General features: G+C 39.8%; 1 protein-coding gene across 5 annotated transcripts in view; it reads right to left on the reverse strand.

The window, feature by feature from the left end:
- Window positions 1-1,676: 1,676 nt before the first annotated feature.
- The window catches only part of PDLIM3 (PDZ and LIM domain 3), a 45,368-nt gene continuing 27,627 nt past the window's right edge, over window positions 1,677-19,417 (reverse strand). For 2 of the 5 annotated variants that reach the window (XM_050947892.1, XM_050947894.1), the window contains exons 5-7: window positions 5,216-5,304; window positions 3,355-3,466; window positions 1,677-2,506 (exon numbers count right to left, since the gene is read on the reverse strand). In XM_050947892.1, coding sequence (XP_050803849.1) covers window positions 2,317-2,506; window positions 3,355-3,466; window positions 5,216-5,304 — 391 coding nt within the window. In that variant the 3' untranslated portion in view covers window positions 1,677-2,316. Of the gene's footprint in view, window positions 2,507-3,354; window positions 3,467-5,215; window positions 5,347-15,759; window positions 16,015-19,417 lie in introns of all 5 variants that reach the window. The other 3 variants (XM_050947893.1, XM_050947891.1, XM_050947890.1) reach the window with 2 other exon arrangements.

Raw genomic sequence — 19,417 nt, forward strand, 5'->3', positions numbered from 1 at the left:
AAGATAACTCCCTTCTCTTCATGTGACAATATATATTTATGCCTGTTTCTGTAATTTTCACTCCATGCATCTGAAGAAGTGGGGTGTTTTACCCATGAAAGCTTATGCCCAAATAAATCTGTTAGACTTTAAGGTGCTACCGGACTTGTTGTTTTTGTGGATACAGACTGACATGGCTACCCCTCTGATACTTATTTTGTGTTTTAATCCAAACCAGTGTGCGTTTGACTAAAGTGTCTGGGGAAAATCTCAGTTTGGCTACCACAAATGTGCATGGTCCTTTTCACTTTGAGGGAGAGGTGGACTAGGTATTATACCCATGTACTGGCCAGATTTGACCAGAGCAGGACGGTACTGCTCTGGGGTCCTAGGCTGGGAGGCCGGTGGTTAGATAGTCTGCATGTGACTGCAGAGGGGTGTGTCCCTACCTGTGTGAATGCTGGTGGAAGTGCAGGCTGGAGGGCTTTGCAACTTGTTCCAGCAGCACAATGAGAGAGGGAGCCCAGGATGGTGTGTTACAGGGCTCAGTGGTACCCCAGTTCCAAGTGGCACCCTGGGGGGAACCCGTCACACACACTTTCATTTAACACCAGAAAGGCAAAATACAAAATCTTGATTACATAGATTTATTTCTACTTTTGATTTTTATTAATAAAGAAATGAACATTACAAACTATGATTTTAAAACATAGATTACACTTAAGCTTCTCAGAATTGTACGTATTCCTTGCGTTCCTACTTTCAAAAGAAAATTTAGATTTACTGTACAGAATTTCATTAATGGAAATAAGTAATAATACATATAGTCTTCCTGGTGCTTTGGAGGCACTATTTTGGGGGTTTTAAAATTAATTAAGGAGCCATCTTTATTTAAAAAGTCATATTGTGTATTGTTGGTATATGCACACTCTTGTTATATTTAATATGAGGTGACATGCACAAATTTTATAAACATTTAAATTTTGAAATAGTACATTAAGGAACCTTGAGAATTGTTGAAATACACAGATGTTAGGTTTCAGATTTCAAGGTGCAACTTTAATGGAGTTTTTAGTATGTGTTTAAAACATACACACTATATTATTTTGATTCAGTGTTCTGCATGATTTAAGATCTTATGATAGAATTGGGAAAATATTTAGGGGCTTTCTGTACTCAGTTTTTCATGTCTCTGTTAGGTTTGTATGCTTGATATGAAAGTTTAATTTTTTATAGCATAAATTGTATTTTAATACAGTCATAAGCAATTTACTATGATTTTGATACTTACTGTAACACTAAGGCTCAATTTTTCATGTAGGTGCGCACCTAAGTGTACATGGACTTGTACACATACCTATTGGAGGCACATAGTTCTTCAGATGCACATGTGCAGAGTTGTGTACCTACACATACCTATAAATGCACACAACATTGGAAGATAGGCATGACTAAGTCAGATCTGAGTAAAAGTGCATACATATTTAGATGTACTCCTGATTGAAAATTTGGTCCTTAGTGGTTTTCAGAAAATTCTCAGCTGTAAGCATTTTCTTTGGTGTTCGCCAAGTATTTAGTGCAGGATCTTTCCTTGGCATATTTTAATTCTCAGTAATTATAAATGCTGCTGAAGTTTTTTAAATTTACCAAATCTAACTTCATTATGACCATACCTGCCCATTTTTGTTATTTGTGTGTGTGTGTGTGTGTGTGTGTGTGTGTGTTTGCATTTGCATGTCTCCATCAGAATTTCTTGGAAAGTAAATGAAAACACACTCTCGTAGTTTGCACTCTGTAGTTCACTGAAATAATATGGGACAAGCATTCTACTCTACTATAAGCAAGCTTCACTATGCTTGCTGTTCTATTATATAAAATTAATATGTCTTTTATTACATTTGTTGCACCAGGAAGTGTAAATAAATAAGACTCTCAAATATCAAAGTAAGGAAAGCAAAGCTTGTTTTTGTGGCATAGGTTAATGATAGTTGAATGATTTTATGGCTGAAGCAGACATTGATAACTGCAGTTTGTTAATATAGGTGTAAAATTCCTGCGTTTTTTAGTGGACTGACCCTTTGAGGGATTGAGTTATAGGAGTTGCTGCCTTATACTCCATTAAATTACACTGGCAGCTTCAAAGATAATTACTTTGCAAAATGTTACTGGTATATATGCTATTGCTGGCTAATGAGGCTTCTGCATCATTCCCACCTCCAAAAGAAAATGTTTAAAATCTGCTACTTTGGATTAAGGCAGTAAGTTCAGTCAGTTGTATTGTGGCTCTAAGCTGTTAATGTCTTTTTGTGTGCATGCATGTGTGTCTGTTAGCATAGACTAGCACTTTGGATAAACGGTAACTGCTTCATATCCCTCTGGTGGCCTCATGCGGGCTCGCGCATGAGTTTCACAGTATAATTGTCCCTCCACAAAGAAGTAGCCCTTTTGTTTTAGGTTGGTATTGCAGTCAGAGCACACAAAGCATTCTGGGTGCCGGTACTTGTCACGTGCCTTCACCACTGTACCACTGTTTATGAAAATAAAGAAGAGAAAACTAGATTAACAGAGGAGAATGAATTTAGAGTAGAACAGAAATGCATGGCAACATGACATATAAAATAAATACTGTTTTTCTATCATTGGTAATGCCTGTGGAGTTATGTGCCTGTTCTGTCAAGTGCTAGGAAACTATTTTAAAGCTGGAAGTTGATTCTGAGTAGACCTTTTCCTGTGTAAATATAAAATGCCATATGGAAGTCTCAGTACTCCACTGGAAGATCAGTACTTCAAAGACCACTGCCTCTGTCAACTATTATATACAGGTTATAATGTAGCCCAGCAGCCAGGGAGTGAAAATAGTTTAGAAAACGATTCCTCTGACTTAGCCACCAAGACCTGAGTTCAGGATTCTCTGTATCCCTGTTTGGAATTACTGACACCATTGAGACCTATGGCTGGGAATTTCAAAGGAGCCAGAAGGAATGAGAGCTCCCATTGAGTTGGATACCTTACTCCATTAGGCAGCTTTGAGAATCCCAGCCTGATACAGTACAGGCTATGCGACTGCTCTTTTCAGTATATGTATTAATGGTAGAATGTGGCAAGAGATACCAAGAAGCTTGAACTCAGGCCTCTGCAAGTGAAAAATAAGTTATATTTGGAAAGTAATCTGAATGTACAGAAATGTTTAAGACATTATGTTAATGATTTTGGACAGTTTATTTTTTTAAGCTTTTCAATGCACCTATAATTTTTTTGATTTTTCTAAAATTACAAACAGAAAATTCCTTAGAAAATCCTCCTGTATTTTGTAATCCCTTTTGAAGATTTCTGCTGTAGCTATAACTTTATTAAAATTAAGAAAAAACAACTTACACAATGCCATTTCCACATTTGTCACACAATGGCAGTTTTTGTATATTTCCTGCACCAGAAGGCATCTTTGTTTCTGGTGCTCTCACGCTCCTAGTACCAACGGGACGTCCATCTGAGAAACAGAACATTCTCATTTATTTACAGTATAATACAGAAGCATCTGGCTATAACTAAATGCTTGATTGAGGGTATCAACTTCATATTGATTTATAAGTAAGGTCCTACTTGAATTGCAGGATGATTGTCAAAAAATTGTTGCTGAGTTGCCGACAAGCCATGGAAAACTGTGGAAAAGTAATAATGGACCTTATTATTTGTGGTAATAAAGTCCATTATTATTTTTCTGTGATTTTTCTGCTGTCAGTCATCAGGTGCTGAAAGCGGTGGCCCCCCTACTGTCAAAATTGTGGTGGAAGCGTAATATTGCTGAATCTGCAATTTCCATAATATTGCAAGTTAAGTAGGACCTTATTTATAAGTTTTTGCTTTCATTAAGTAATGTTAGAGGTTCAATAACCCTTTTTTTTTAATTTTGAGGGGCCAAATCTTGTATCATCAATGTTAGTGGGAATATTGCTATTAACTTCAGTGGGAGTAGGATAGGCCCTGAGTGGTGTTCTGTATTAAATTCAGCTAATGAAAAGATTACTAGTCATTAAGGCTACGATTTAGTCATGGGTATTTTTAGTAAAAGTCATGGACAGGTCACGGGCAATAGTGACTTTTGCTAAAAATATCCTAAATCTTACATGGGGGGAGGGGCAGCCCAGGGCCCTGCTGCCCTGCTGCTGCGGCCTCGGATGTGGGGTGGCCCATGGCCACGCTGCCGCAGCTCTAGGCAGGGGCAGCCTATGGACACCGCTGCTGTTCCTGAACCACTGCTCCGGGGCAGCGCCCGGAACCAGTTGCCTGGGAACCCTGAGCCCAGACCAGCTGCTCGGGTGGCCCTAGAGTCAGCCACTGCAGCTGCAGAAGTCACAGAGGTCCTGGAAAGTCACGGAATCCGTGATCTCCGCCTCCAATATGGATAGTCCAGGGCCCCGCTGCTACTGCTCTGGGTTGGGGGGGCAGCCTGGGGCCCATGAAAGACTCGCATCCTTACTTGTTATCTATAGAGTTAACCTTCAAATTCATTCTGAAAGATTGATAACACAATATGAATAAAAAGTCATATCAAAATTTAAGCCAAAATCTATTATGACATTATACATGCCTTTTCTTGTAAATTCTTAATTTTAGATCAATTTTGTTTAAATTCTGCTCATTACATTTAGTACAGATATAATAAAATTGTCAGAATTTCATATGCTTTTTCCCATCTGTTTTATTGTGAAAAACTCATCAATTATAGTATTTTTTGTAGAGTATAATTAAGGGAAAATGCAAATGCAAACTGTATTCTCTTCAACCAATTTTCAAGCATCATTTTGTATTTTTTATTTAGAAGTGTGTGCAAGAGAAGAAACTTAATTGAGGAAAGAGTTTAAAATTCTTCCCCCTTCTTTTCCTGGTTTAGAAAGAGATGGCCAATTTTCTCTTCCTGTTTCAGTGGTATTTTTATCTCACCCCAAAACTTTTCTCATTCAACATTTGTATCATTCAGTCAAAACATTTTTACACATTATCAGTCTTAAAAACCTGACAAGAGAGTCTGAAAAATGTGATTGATAAAAGGAAGTCTTAAGGCAAGTTAATTGTCAGAGCACATGTTAAATATTTAATAAAAGGCGTAAAGCAGTAAAATGTGAAATTGAATTTTATAGCTCTAATCCTTGTATATCTTCTTTTCAGGTCTTCCCCTTTCAACACATGGAAAAAATAGAGTGCTGGGAACAGATATATACAGTAAATTGCTGCTAACCAGAATCCTCGGAGACTAAATCCTGGAGCACCTTAAATGAGCCAGATTGACGTGGTTGACTGGGCCCTTCCGGATTGTCATGCAGCATCCTGTACACATCAGATTGAGGTACAGAGGTTGGTACTGGTTCACTGCAACATAGGCAAGGGATGAGCAGGTGAAGAGAGTTAACCAATATAACTTTAAAGCAGTAGAGCTACCAGACATAAGAGTATGATTCAATACACAAAGTTATGATAAAAATCAGTTTACAGAATCATTGAATAGACCTTTCCCTCCACCCCACCCCCACTAGATTGGCATGCTTTGTACAGTGATGAAGTTCTGATATGTCTTTCTTAACTAAGTGAATATGCCTGTTATTGCTGCACAGTATTCTCATAAGCAAAGTTCTCATTTTACAAATAAATATCAAAGTTTATTCAAGCTCAGAAAAGTGACTGTTAAAATGGCACCTTCTGTGTCTTTGAGTCCAATTTCTGCACTTTACTGATAAATCCAGTTTTAGTACTATTAGCCCAGTAGAGAAAATACAATCACGGGAGAGTAACCTGGATTTCATATAAGTGCTATTTACTATTCTATTCTACCTCATGCATCAGCTACATTTAGAATGCAAATTCTTTATTACTGATGATGCCGAAAAGACAGAACTTAGCTTGATTTTCAGATCCTAGATTTAGTTTATGGGACTGGCAGTTAGAAAAGTCATCTCTTGATTTATAAATTAAAAAAATTAGATGTAGAAGTCTAGCTAGAGAATAAATATGATACCTTGTGATATTATTTTTACAGTTACTTTTCTGGCTATAGCTGCACTGGAAATGGGCCATTACTTGTCTTTACCCTCAAAACAGCTGCAGTCCTATAAGTCTGCAGCCAAGTCACCAGTTGCTCTTGACCTAATTTCCAGAATACCATTTTCAGGTCAAATAGCTCGTGTGGTAGTATTAAAACATATCATCACTTACACTGTTAAGATAGATTTGCAGAAATCTGAACAACCCAGTCTTTCTGCAGGGCATCATCAGCCAATCACTAGTTAGTATATTAATTATGATAAAATAATAGTCATTGTGATTTACTTAACTTACATTCATAGGAAAAGACAATGAAACAAATGTTCCAGTGGCAAATGTTTAAAAACCTAGCTTTATTAAATAAAAAATCTGTTTTGTTTTGTTTTTTTAATTAAATAAAATTGGTCTGTTGCTCACTTTTTGTAGTGGCTGCCTTAACAAAATAAACACACAGGGAGAAAATCAGGCCCCAATTAAAATCAATGGCAAAATTCCCATTGACTTTAGTACGGCCAGGATTGTATCCCTAATATTTCATAATAGCTGTCTTATATTAAGCATTATTACTAACAACATATACAGGTATGGTGAAGAACGGACACCCTGGATGCATTGTGAAGAATTAGGCGAAGACAAAGGAGTTTCAATTTTTTGAGTATTAGGGGAACTAAGTAGAAGCAGTATCATAAACTTTTAATGAAGCATATTACTGCATTTATTCAGAGATAAATGTTAATTTTAAATCTCTCATTATGAGCTTGCTCCTACTCCCAACCTTATGCTTGCAAGGGGTTGGACTGGGCTTTGTGTGTGTCCATCTGTCTCGAGTTTCTTGAGAGTAAGGTTTAGAATATGAAATGGAATAGAAATAGACTCAGGCCTGGTCTATACTGGGGGGTGGGGGTGGGATCAATCTAAGTTATGCAACTTCAGCTACGTGAATAACGTAGCTGAAGTCGATGTACTTAGACCTACTCACCGCGGTGTCTTCACTATGGTGAGTCGACTGCTGCCACTCTCCTGTCAACTCTGCTGGTGCCTCTTGTGGCGTTGGAGTAGAGGGGTCGACGGGAGAGCGCTCGGGGGTCAATTTATCACGTCTGGACTAGACGCGATAAATTGATCCCCGCAGGATTGATTGCTGCCCACCGATCCGTCGGGTAGTATAGACATACCCTGAGTGACTGGTCAAAAATCTTTTGTCTTGTGTTTGCACGTTGAATGCCCTGATTGTCTATAATCCTAATTTGTGGTCAAACTGGGAGGTCATATTCAGTGGGGGCCTGGAGAGGTCTGTCCCAGGTCTGGTACTAGTTATTGTTGGATAATGAGAGTATGCTTATGAAATTTATGGATGACAGCAAGCTAAGAGGGGTTGCAAGCACTTTGAAGGAGAGGATTAGAATTCAAAATAATTTTGACAAGTTGGAGAGTTGGTCTGAAATCAACAAGGTGGAATTCAGTAAAGACGAAGGCAAAATCATATGTACAAGTACAAAATGGGGAATAACTGGCTAGGCAGCAGTATTGCAGAAAAGGATCTGAGAGCTATAGTGGGTCACAGATTTAATATGAATCAATAATGGGATGCAGTTGCAAAAAAAATCAAGTATCATGCTGAAGTGTATTAATATAAGTGTCATATGTAAGACACAGGAGGTAATTATTCTACTCTGCTTGGCACTGGTGAGGCCTCAGCTGGGGTATTATGTCTAGTTTTGGGTGCCACACTTTAAGAAAGATGTGGACGAATTGAATGAATCCAGAGGAGAGTAACAAAAATGATAACAAGTTTAGAAAACCTGACCTGAGGAAAGTTAAAAATAACCGGGCATGTTTAGTCTTGAGAAAAGAAGACTGAGAGGGGACCAGATAACAGTCTTCCAATATGTTAAAGGCTGTTATAAAGAGGACTGTGATCATTTGATCTTCATGTCCACTGATGGGCTTAATCTATAGCAAGGAAGATTTAGGGTAGATATTAGGAAAAACTTTGACTTAAAGATAGTTAAGTACTGGAATAGGTTACCAACAGAGATTGTAGAATCCCTGTCATTGTAGTTTTTAAGAACAGGTTAAACAAACATCTGTCAATGTTGGTCTAGGTGTATTTGGCCTTCCTCAGGATAGGTGGGATGGAGTAGATGCCCTCTTGATGTCCTTTTCAGCTCTACATTTCTGTGATTCCCCAACCAGATATCTCTGAGCTGTTTTTAAAACTGTGAACTATATATCTTTCCTCCTCAGCACACTACTTTTTACTCTCGGTGAAAGTACTGTACATAAGACATATGCATTGTTATTAAATTTACTTTGGTGAACAAAGACTGCAGCAAATAAAAGGAAAAACCTTCATTTAAGTTTAAAAAAAATCAACATTTTTTTATTTCTACAAATCATTGATTTTTTAACTCCTTACCCAGATTTACTTATTTTTAACATGTTCCCAAGAAAAATCATAAGTAATGGTTGTAGAATTACTTGTTACCAACAAAATTTACTTACGAGACACAAGACTTTAAGATACCTTTTCCAAGTTCATGCATAGGGAAAAGTAACCCCCAACAGTTGGGACATTTCAGGGCTCTGTGCAAGGTCAGTTTCCAAACTGGGAATGCCTTTGCCCGCTATGAAACCTGAATTTTTAGACTTAATCCAGGATTCCACAGGGGGAGAAAGCAAGTTGGCTTTTAAAATTTTTTTTATTGATGATGGATAACCAGGCAGTAGGGCAGCGGTGGGCAGCCTGCGGCCTGCGCTGTTTCTTGTGGCTCCCATTGGCCAGGAACGGCGAACCGTGGCCACTGGGAGCTGCGGGCGGCCGTGCCTGCTGGACAGTCAATATAAATGCTGTCTCGTGGCCTGCCAGTGGATTACCCTGATGGGCCGCAGGTTTCCCACCACTGCAGTACGGCAACACTGTTACTCACAAAGCTCTTATAGAATGGAATGTTGTTTCCATCAGATCATCATGAACTTGGCATATATGCTTTTTGGATAAGTATGATTTTTATAGTCAGTAAAGGCTCAGTCCTGCAATGTGCGGAGTGACCTGAACTCTCATTCAAGTCCGTGATTGAGCCCTCGGATTGAAAATATTTGTAATAGTTTAAATGTGGATACCACAAATATTGTAAATGATTAACTTAAAATACTGTTAGTAAAACATAATAAAAAGTAAGTTGTTAAGTGCAAAATGGAGGAGAAAGCAATGTAAATAGATTATTAATGATAAAGCTTCTGTACCTTGAAAAAGAGAGACAATTAGTTGTTTTCCATATGAAATATTACAAGCTTGACTGTAAGTTAATTTTGAAGTATGCTTTTTACCACTCTGGAGTTATTCCCTGGTTGTCCAAGGTTGTCTGTAAGGGTTTTTACTATACTACTACTCTGTATAAAACTCTTAACTAACCATTTCCCAGATATGAAAGAACACTGTAGAAGTTCTGCACTCAACCTCAAATAGGAGAAGGAGGAGGAGTGCTTATGACCAGTACAGAGATTTGCTAATAAGCCCAGGAAGGAGTCTATTCTGGTCCTCCTGGGCCAAAGGTTAGTGGCCTGGAGTGAGTTTTTTTGGGTTGAGGTTAAAAGTGAAAAAAATTGAAGAATATCTGCAAGACTTTCTGGGCATGAAGGACTGCAATGGAGTGTAAAATGTCTTATGCTGACTGCTTTAATTTTTCTTTCTTCACATGATGGGGATAGGTGCCATAGGACCCAGTCCTGCAAAGAAGAATTCAAGTGCTGAACTTTAAGGACTAGAATAGTCCAACTGAACTCAGTGTGACTTCGTTAGTGCTTAAAATTAGCTGTGTGTGTAACTCTTTTCAGGATTGAGGCCCTGGTCAGGAGTTGTCATAAACGGACAGCTAACGGTTACTGTCTCTTTCACCTGGAAAAGAGTAACCTGAAACACCTGACCTGAGGACCAATCAGGAAACAAGACTTTTTCAAATCTGAGTGGAGGGAAGTTTTGGGTGTGAGTTCTTTGGTCTTTGTCTTGTGTCTGTGCCCTCTCGGCTATGAGAGTGATTTTTCTATCTCCAGCTTTCTAATCTTCTGTTTCCAAGTTGTAAGTACAAAGATAGTAAGACAATAAGGTTTATATTGTTTTCTTTTGTATTTACATGTGTGTAGTTGCTGGAATGTGTTAAATTGTATTCATTTTGGATAAGGCTGTTTATTCATTTTTTTCTTTTAAGCAAATGACCCTGTATTTGTCACCTTAATACAGAGAGACCATTTTTATGTCCTTTTCTTTCTTTTTATATAAAGCTTTCTTTTTAAGACCTGTTGGAGTTTTTCTTTAGTGGGGACTCCAGGGAATTAAGTCTGCAGCTCACCAGGGAATTGGTGGGAGGAAGAAGTCAGGGGGAAAATCTCTTTGTGTTAGATTTACCAGCCTGACTTTGCATACCCTCTGGGTGAGGCGGGAGGAGGAGGAGAGATTAGCTCTCTTGATACTTGTGTTTTCCAGGACTGGAAACAGGGAGGGTGGAGTCCCTCTGTTTAGATTCACGGAGCTTGTTTCTGTATATCTCTCCAGGAACCCAGGGAGGGAACACCTGGAGGGGAGGAGGGGGAAGGGAAATGGTTTATTCCCCTTTGTTGTGAGACTCAAGGAATCTGAGTCTTAGGGTCTTGGCATGGATGCTTTTACCCAGATTCTGGTGTGGGCTTGCAAAGACTGTAATTTGCAATTTCCATTTACTGATATTCAGGCTGGGGGTGGCATCCAATGTGAAAGGTGCCTATTGGTGGAATCTCTCAGGCAGCAGGTGGGAGAGCTACAGGAGGAGGTGGCTAGGCTGAGGAACATCCATATCCATGAGCAATTCTTGGACAGTATCCATGTGGAGACAGCTGATGTAGCTGTCCCAGTTCACAGGACTACTGACACACCAGTGGAGGAGGAGATGCCTCAGGGTGTATCTGACACACCAGTGGAGGAGGAGACTCAGGGTGGACACAGCCAGCTGGTTACTTCTAGCAGCAGGCAGTGCTCCACCCCTGCTGCATACTCTCCTGCTGTGGTAAAAGATAACCGTTATGCTCTTCTTGATACAGGAGAGTAGGAATCACCCCCAACAGTTAAGGAGGTGAAGCCTCGTACCCCTAAGGCTGGGAGGTCTGCTGCCACCACTGATAAGAAACGTAGGGTAGTGGTGGTTGGAGACTCTCTGCTGAGGGGGATGGAGAGACCCATCTGTCGCCCTGACCGTTCATCCCGGGAGGTATGCTGCCTGCCAGGGGCCCGTATCTGAGATGTTACAGAGGCATTGTCGAGGATTATCCGGCCTTCTGATTACTACCCCGTGCTACTCATCCATGTGGGCACAAATGATACTGCGAGGTGTGACACTGAGCAGATCAAGAGTGACTACAGGGCTCTGGGAGTATGGGTTAAGGAGTTTGGAGCGCAGGTGGTATTCTCTTCGATTCTTCCTGTTGAAGGTAGGGGCCCGGGCAGAGACAGATGCATCGTGGAGGTGAATGCCTGGCTGCGAAGATGGTGTCATCAGGAGGGCTTTGGCTTCCTCGACCACGGGATGCTATTCGAGGAAGGACTGCTAGGCACAGATGGCGTTCACCTTTCGAAGAGGGGAAAGGCCTTATTTGTGCACAGACTGGCTAACCTAGTAAGGAGGGCTTTAAACTAGGTTTGACGGGGACAGGTGAGCAAACCCCACAGGTAAGTGGGGAACAAGACCTCGGAGATGGGTTGGAAACAGGAGGGAGCACAGGCTATAATGGCAGTGAGGAAGGAGGGTCAGGGCAAAGCTGGGAGGCAAGATCAAACCAGTATCTTAGATGCCTATATACAAATGCAAGAAGTATGGGTAATAAGCAGGAAGAACTGGAAGTGCTAATAAATAAATACAACTATGACATTGTTGGCATTACTGAAACTTGGTGGGATAATACACACGACTGGAATGTTGGTGTGGATGGGTATAGTTTGCTCAGGAAGGATAGACAGGGGAAAAAGGGAGGAGGTGTTGCCTTATATATTAAAAATGTACACACTTGGACTGAGGTGGAGATGGACATAGGAGACGGAAGTGTTGAGAGTCTCTGGGTTAGGCTAAAAGGGGTAAAAAACACAGGTGATGTCATGCTGGGAGTCTACTACAGGCCACCTAATCAGGTGGAAGAGGTGGATGAGGCTTTTTTCAAACAACTAACAAAAGCATCCAAAGCCCAAGATTTGGTGGTGATGGGGGACTTCAACTATCCAGATATATGTTGGGAAAATAACACCGCAAGGCACAGACTACCCAATAAGTTCCTGGACTGCATTGCAGACAACTTTTTATTTCAGAAAGTTGAAAAAGCTACTAGGGGGGAAGCTGTTCTAGACTTGATTTTAACAAATAGGGAGGAACTTGTTGAGAATTTGAAAGTAGAAGGAAGCTTGGGTGAAAGTGATCATGAAATCATAGAGTTTGCAATTCTAAGGAAGGGTAGAAGGGAGTACAGCAGAATAGAGACAATGGATTTCAGGAAGGCGGATTTTGGTAAGCTCAGAGAGCTGATAGGTAAGGTCCCATGGGAATCAAGACTGAGGGGAAAAACAACTGAGGAGAGTTGGCAGTTTTTCAAAGGGACACTATTAAGGGCCCAAAAGCAAGCTATTCCGATGATTAGGAAAGATAGAAAATGTGGCAAAAGACCACCTTGGCTTAACCATGAGATCTTGCGTGACCTACAAAATAAAAAGGTGTCATATAAAAAATGGAAACTAGGTCAGATTACAAAGGATGAATATAGGCAAATAACACAGGAATGCAGAGGCAAGATTAGAAAGGCAAAGACACAAAATGAACTCAAACTAGCTATGGGAATAAAGGGAAACAAGAAGACTTTTTATCAATACATTAGAAGCAAGAGGAAGACCAAGGACAGGGTAGGCCCACTGCTCAGTAAGGAGGGGGAAACAGTAACGGGAGACTTGGAAATGGCAGAGGTGCTTAATGACTTCTTTGTTTCGGTCTTCACTGAGAAGTCTGAAGGAATGTCTAATATAGTGAATGCTTACGGGAAGAGGGTAGGTTTAGAAGATAAAATAAAAAAAGAGCAAGTAAAAAATCACTTAGAAAAGTTAGATGCCTGCAAGTCACCAGGGCCTGATGAAATGCATCCTAGAATACTCAAGGAGTTAATAGAAGAGGTATCTGAGCCTCTAGCTATTATCTTTGGGAAATCATGGGAGACGGGGGAGATTCCAGAAGACTGGAAGGGGGCAAATATAGTGCCCATCTATAAAAAGGGAAATAAAAACAACCCAGGAAACTACAGACCAGTTAGTTTAACTTCTGTGCCAGGGAAGATAATGGAGCAGGTAATTAAAGAAATCATCTGCAAACACTTGGAAGGTGGTAAGGTGATAGGGAATAGCCAGCATGGATTTGTAAAGAACAAATCGTGTCAAACTAATCTGATAGCGTTCTTTAATAGGATAACAAGCCTTGTGGATAAGGGAGAAGCGGTGGATGTGATATACCTAGACTTTAGTAAGGCATTTGATACGGTCTCGCATGATATTCTTATAGATAAGCTAGGAAAGTACAATTTAGATGGGGCTACTATAAGGTGGGTGCATAACTGGCTGGCTAACCGTACTCAGAGAGTAGTTGCTAATGGCTCCCAACCCTGCTGGAAAGGTATAACAAGTGGGGTTCCGCAGGGGTCTGTTTTGGGACCGGTTCTGTTCAATATCTTCATCAACAATTTAGATGTTGGCATAGAAAGTACGCTTATTAAGTTTGCGGAGGGATTGCAACTGCTTTGGAGGACAGGGTCAAAATTCAAAATGATCTGGACAAATTGGAGAAATGGTCTGAGGTAAACAGGATGAAGTGCAATAAAGATAAATGCAAAGTGCTCCACTTAGGAAGGAACAATCAGTTTCACACACACAGAATGGGAAGAGACTGTCTAGGAAGGAGTATGGCAGAAAGAGATCTAGGGGTCATAGTGGACCACAAGCTTAATATGAGTCAACAGTGTGATACTGTTGCAAAAAAAGCAAACATGATTCTGGGATGCATTAACAGGTGTGTTGTAAACAAGACACGAGAAGTCATTCTTCCGCTTTACTCTGCGCTGGTCAGGCCTCAGCTGGAGTATTGTGTCCAGTTCTGGGCACCGCATTTCAAGAAAGATGTGGAGAAATTGGAGAAGGTCCAGAGAAGAGCAACAAGAATGATTAAAGGTCTTGAGAACATGACCTATGAAGGAAGGCTGAAGGAATTGGGTTTGTTTAGTTTGGAAAAGAGAAGACTGAGAGGGGACATGATAGCAGTTTTCAGGTATCTAAAAGGGTGTCATCAGGAGGAGGGAGAAAACTTGTTCACCTTAGCCTCCAATGATAGAACAAGAAGCAATGGGCTTAAACTGCAGCAAGGGAGATTTAGGTTGGACATTAGGAAAAAGTTCCTAACTGTCAGGGTAGTTAAACACTGGAATAGATTGCCTAGGGAAGTTGTGGAATCTCCATCTCTGGAGATATTTAAGAGTAGGTTAGATAAATGTCTATTAGGGATGGTTTAGACAATATTTGGTCCTGCCATGAGGGCAGGGGACTGGACTCGATGACCTCTCGAGGTCCCTTCCAGTCCTGGAGTCTATGAGTCTATGAGTCTGTGAGTCCCCCAGGGAAGGTTTTGGGGAGACCACAGTGAGCTAGGCACTGTATAAATCCCTGGCTGGTGGCAGCGTTATCAGGTCCAAGCTAGTAACTAAGCTTGGAGGTTTTCATGCTAACACCCATATTTTGGATGCTAAGGTCCAGATCTGGGAAAAATGTTATGACAGGAGTGGATTAAGAATCTGTTTTAAAGAGTAGCTACAGTTATCAGCTTGTATTTATCAGCTGCAAATAGAGAGAGATTTTTTTAAAGTGAGTCTGACCTGTAACACTTGTCTTTTGTATGTTCTGACAGACATCTTTAACAATCTGGGTTAGAAAAATATTTTTAATACATTAATAGTAGGGCTGTCTTTTAATCGCAGTTAACATCTTCAATTAACTGAAAGCAAAATTAACGCATTAATTTTTTTAACATGTTAATTGCATACCTGTGGGCTCGGTGGGAGGCATCAACCGGGGGGAGAAGGGACTGAAGCCCCAGCCAGCAGCTCAGGAGGAGGCACGGTGGGGGTTGAAGCCCTAGCCTACAGTTTCAGAGGCGGCAGGGGGGCTGGAGCAGCCCCAGCCTGCAGCTTCCCGGGCAGCGGGGGATGGGTGGGATGGAGCAGAGTAGCTCCAGCCCACGACTTCCTGGGTGGCGGGGGGGCTGGATCCCTGTGCCCCAAACCCTGAGGTTTGGACTGAAGCCCTGAGTCCTGAGAGTGACCGAAGCCCCGAACTCCATGCCCCAAGGGGGGCTGAAGACCCGCAGCTCCCAGCCCTGACTCTATATTTGAAAATATAGAAATTCCAAACAATATTTAAATAATGATATTCTAATATTGCTTAACAGTGTGATTAAAACTGCGATTAATCATGATTAATTTTTTAATTGTGTGATTAATCACAATTAATTTTAATCACATGATTAATCATGATTAATTTTTAATTGCTTGACAGCCCTAATTAATAGTATTTTAATATAAGCTTCAAAATCTTTAGTTGCAGTTTAGATGCCTTTTAAAATTTAATTTAGAAACAGTATGGAAATTGATAATGTTAATGCTTTAGCAAATATATTCAGTGCACATGCTGGCTCTGATTACCTCATTGAGGGATTTTCCCCCAGAGCTGTAGAAACTTGGCCCTGCAGTGTTTCCATTATATTGTCATCTGAGTACATCTGCAGAGGTGTATTAAACTGAGCATGTACAATCTTGACACCAGGAAGTTCCATTTCCAAGGGAATGTTAGGGGCCATCTTAGCTGCAGCTTTCAAGTCAGTAGGGCAGATAGTGCTAACAGAAGAGGGGGTACTACGTCCACTGCCACCATCAATACCGGAAGGAGTACTGCCTCCACTGTGTTAATAGCCAGTTTACAGAAAGGTGTGCAACACATACCCAAAATAAAGACAAAATAAACAAGTGTAGAGATGTTAACATGACTATAAAGAAAGAGATGAAATCTATCAAATATAGAAAAGCAAAAGTATGTTTAATCTAGTCAACTTTACTTCCTTAATTCCCACCCCCCCAAAAAACCCCACAACACCTACAAACAAAATCCAAGAACAATCAATTAAAACCTCTGAATCTGTGAAAGCCTGGTGTATAAAATATATTTTCCCCTATCACTGACATGAAACATAACCTTCTGAAAGTTCAGAGTACTTGGAAAATAATATTACTTTGTATTTTTAATATTGTGCCTTTTGCAGAGGATTAATGAAGCCTCAGCATACCCCTCTGAACTAGGTAAGCATTACTCCAGCCTCACAATGGGAAGGGGAGGAATTGAGAGGTTAAGTGACTTGCTCAAGATCACACAGTCAGTGACAGACCCAGAAATTAGAACCCAAACTCTTCCTTCCAGTCTGTGACCTAAACGCTACATTACATTTCCTCACTTGAAAGGGTTATCTATAAAGAAAACTTAAAATAATGTATGTGACCTTTTCAGATTGTCCTTAATACTAACCTAAAGTATTTATTACACCTTTAAACTTATTTCAACAATACATTTATTTAATACATATTTTTTCCATATATTTTGTTGAAAAGTTAAAAATGTTAAAAAAATAACTGGACATACTTTTGCCATTCTAAATTATAACAATTCCAAGCAGAATGTAAAATGGCCCTTCACAAAAACGGAATAGATTCTCAAAGAATATGAAATGAATCTTGGTCACTGTTACTTTTAAATTTGACCTTATTTTTTATTTAGAGTGAAAATAGGATATTGGCTACAACTCCAGTTTTAGAAAAGCTGTAAAGCCTCTGGGCATTAATATGGGCAAAACCTCAGGAAAATGATAGCTGAGTAACGTAGTGAATATTATATCAAAATGTTTCTTTTCAGTGTCACTGATTGTACCATTCTTCCCATAGCACTTAGGCCCTCTTCAGCCTTAACTGGACTCAGAGGGTTTCTTTTTCGAGGGGGCAATTTTTCCAGGAACAATGCATAATCCAGGCCTTCCACAGTCATCTGAGACCACTTCTTTCTCAGGGCCACAGTCACATATATATGGTAATCAAACTCTTGGGAAAGACTGTGATTCAATCTGCTTCCCTCAATTTACATGTTTGTGTACTGATAGGTTCTTTCCTGGCTGACTCCTGAATAAATCAGGGAGAATTTTATATAGATCTGAGTTTGGAGATACAGTACAGTGCTTGCCTGACAGCTACATTTCAGAACTCTGCCATGGAGAGGAAGAAAGGCTTAAATGACCCAAAATTATTCTCCCTTTAGTTCTTAAGTGGAATTTGTGCAGGACCACATTCTGAAAGTTTAAAGAGAGAAACATTCCTTACCATCAAAGGAAAATTAATTCCAAAAAAGGCAAGTTCCCAAGTATGCTGTCCCAGCATGCCCCAGCCAAAAGCCCATAGAAGGGACCAGTCACACATACACATGCCAGTGCTTAGAAAAATCAGGATCACACTTTAAAAGATTTGGTTCCTGTGGCAGAGCAAGACTTGTTAATGATGAGTTTCAAAAAATGGAATACATTGAGAGAAGGCCAAAAGAAGCATAGCTATTTCTACCAGCAACAAAGAGAGGCAATGCTAAGTTAGTGTAAAGATTTCATACATCTGTTAATTAATTTTGTCAGTATGAAGTCTATAACTGTGCCTAAAATTTCATTTATTGGCCAAATCCTACAGTAAATACTTGGTTCTTATTTTGGCAAAATTCCTATTGAGAGAGGATTGTAGGAGTTGGCCTTATAACCTGAAGAGAGATTTACAACTGAGATGTGTTATTACTGTAAATAATAAAGGATAATATGAACGTAACCTGTTTTGGGATGTAATCTGCAACAGTTGCTTTGAGAACTTCAACATAATTAAATTAAAATTTCTCTTTTGGCAAACGTGACCTTAGGTACCAAATAAGCAGAATTTGCTTAACATATGTGTTCAGTCCAGAGGGTAAAAAATTAACTGGCAACAAATACTATTGCCGCTACTTTGCAATTGCATAGCACCATTCATCTGAGGCTAATAAATAATACTTGCAATTTGAAGTATACAGAACTTTCCATTGTCAAAGCACTTTACAAATATTAACTAATTAAGACCAGAAAGGTTGATCACCTTTCTTATCAGATTAATCTAATTTCCCATCTGCAATCCTGGAAAATGGTTGTTTGTTTAAATACGTCCACTGAAAATGACAAGTATCTTTTACAAAGCATTGCTTGATTTAAAAAATGAATTTTCAGAACATACATTATGAAACAATCCTAAATATTCAAGATTATATAGAATGAGAGTGCTTACTGTAAGAAGAATAAATTCAAAAATTATAACCTTCTATAGACAGTGCCAACATTCAACTAAATGAGAAAAAGGTAATATTAATATAGTTGAACCTTGTAAATTCTCACTGTGATGATCTACAAGTCCAAAATTGTCACAAAAACCAGTTTCATGCCACTTCTCTGCAAAGATTTAATAATAGAGTGCTGTAGTGGGATCACTCGTAGATTGTGACCTGTCCTTTGTGTCAACACAAGGGAGTAAGGGGGCATAAGCTACACTCTGACTCTTCTGTGCCAGTGCTCTGTACTGGCATTTCTTGTGCATGGGAGGAGCAGGCCCCATAGAGTAGAGTTGCTGCATCCCCACCTCCTGCAGGTGAGTGGGAAAGGGTGGAGTGGACAGGGAGTGGGGGGACTGCAGACTGCAGTTAAACTGGCGCATTGGGAAGCCTACACTACAACAGATCTAGACCTAGTGCTGTTTACTTCTTCTCAACAGCTGTGGGGAGACTGAGGGAGAAAGATGGACTCCCTGTGCCAGAATCTCCCAACTAGGGCCCCCAAAGGGCAGTGCAACAATGTGCTGCCCCTTGCAATGCACTAGATCGTAATCTGATGACATATGCCTCAGATTGTAAACTTTTCAAGGTATGGATCTTATCCTTTGTATGTGTCTGTGAGATGCGTTAACAGCTGTAGAAATAATAACTAAGAATATACATAATTAAAACTAAACTTAATTTGTCAAAACAAATGAACAACACCCTTAATCTTTTTAATTGTATTGGTTCACTAACTAGACAGTTCACAAAATTTGATAATCTGTATGTGTCTCCCATTATGAATAGGATGTCAGTGAGGTTCTTGCCAACTGCTTTGACATCTCAGACTGCTGTATCAGACTTGAGTTGCTGGAATTATGACACAAATATTTTTTACTTGGAAAATAATGTACAGAACTGAAGCCACTGGTAGTAACAAAACTCCTG

This window comes from Gopherus flavomarginatus, chromosome 3 (assembly GCF_025201925.1).
Source record: "Gopherus flavomarginatus isolate rGopFla2 chromosome 3, rGopFla2.mat.asm, whole genome shotgun sequence".
NCBI classification, from domain to species: Eukaryota; Metazoa; Chordata; order Testudines; family Testudinidae; genus Gopherus; species Gopherus flavomarginatus.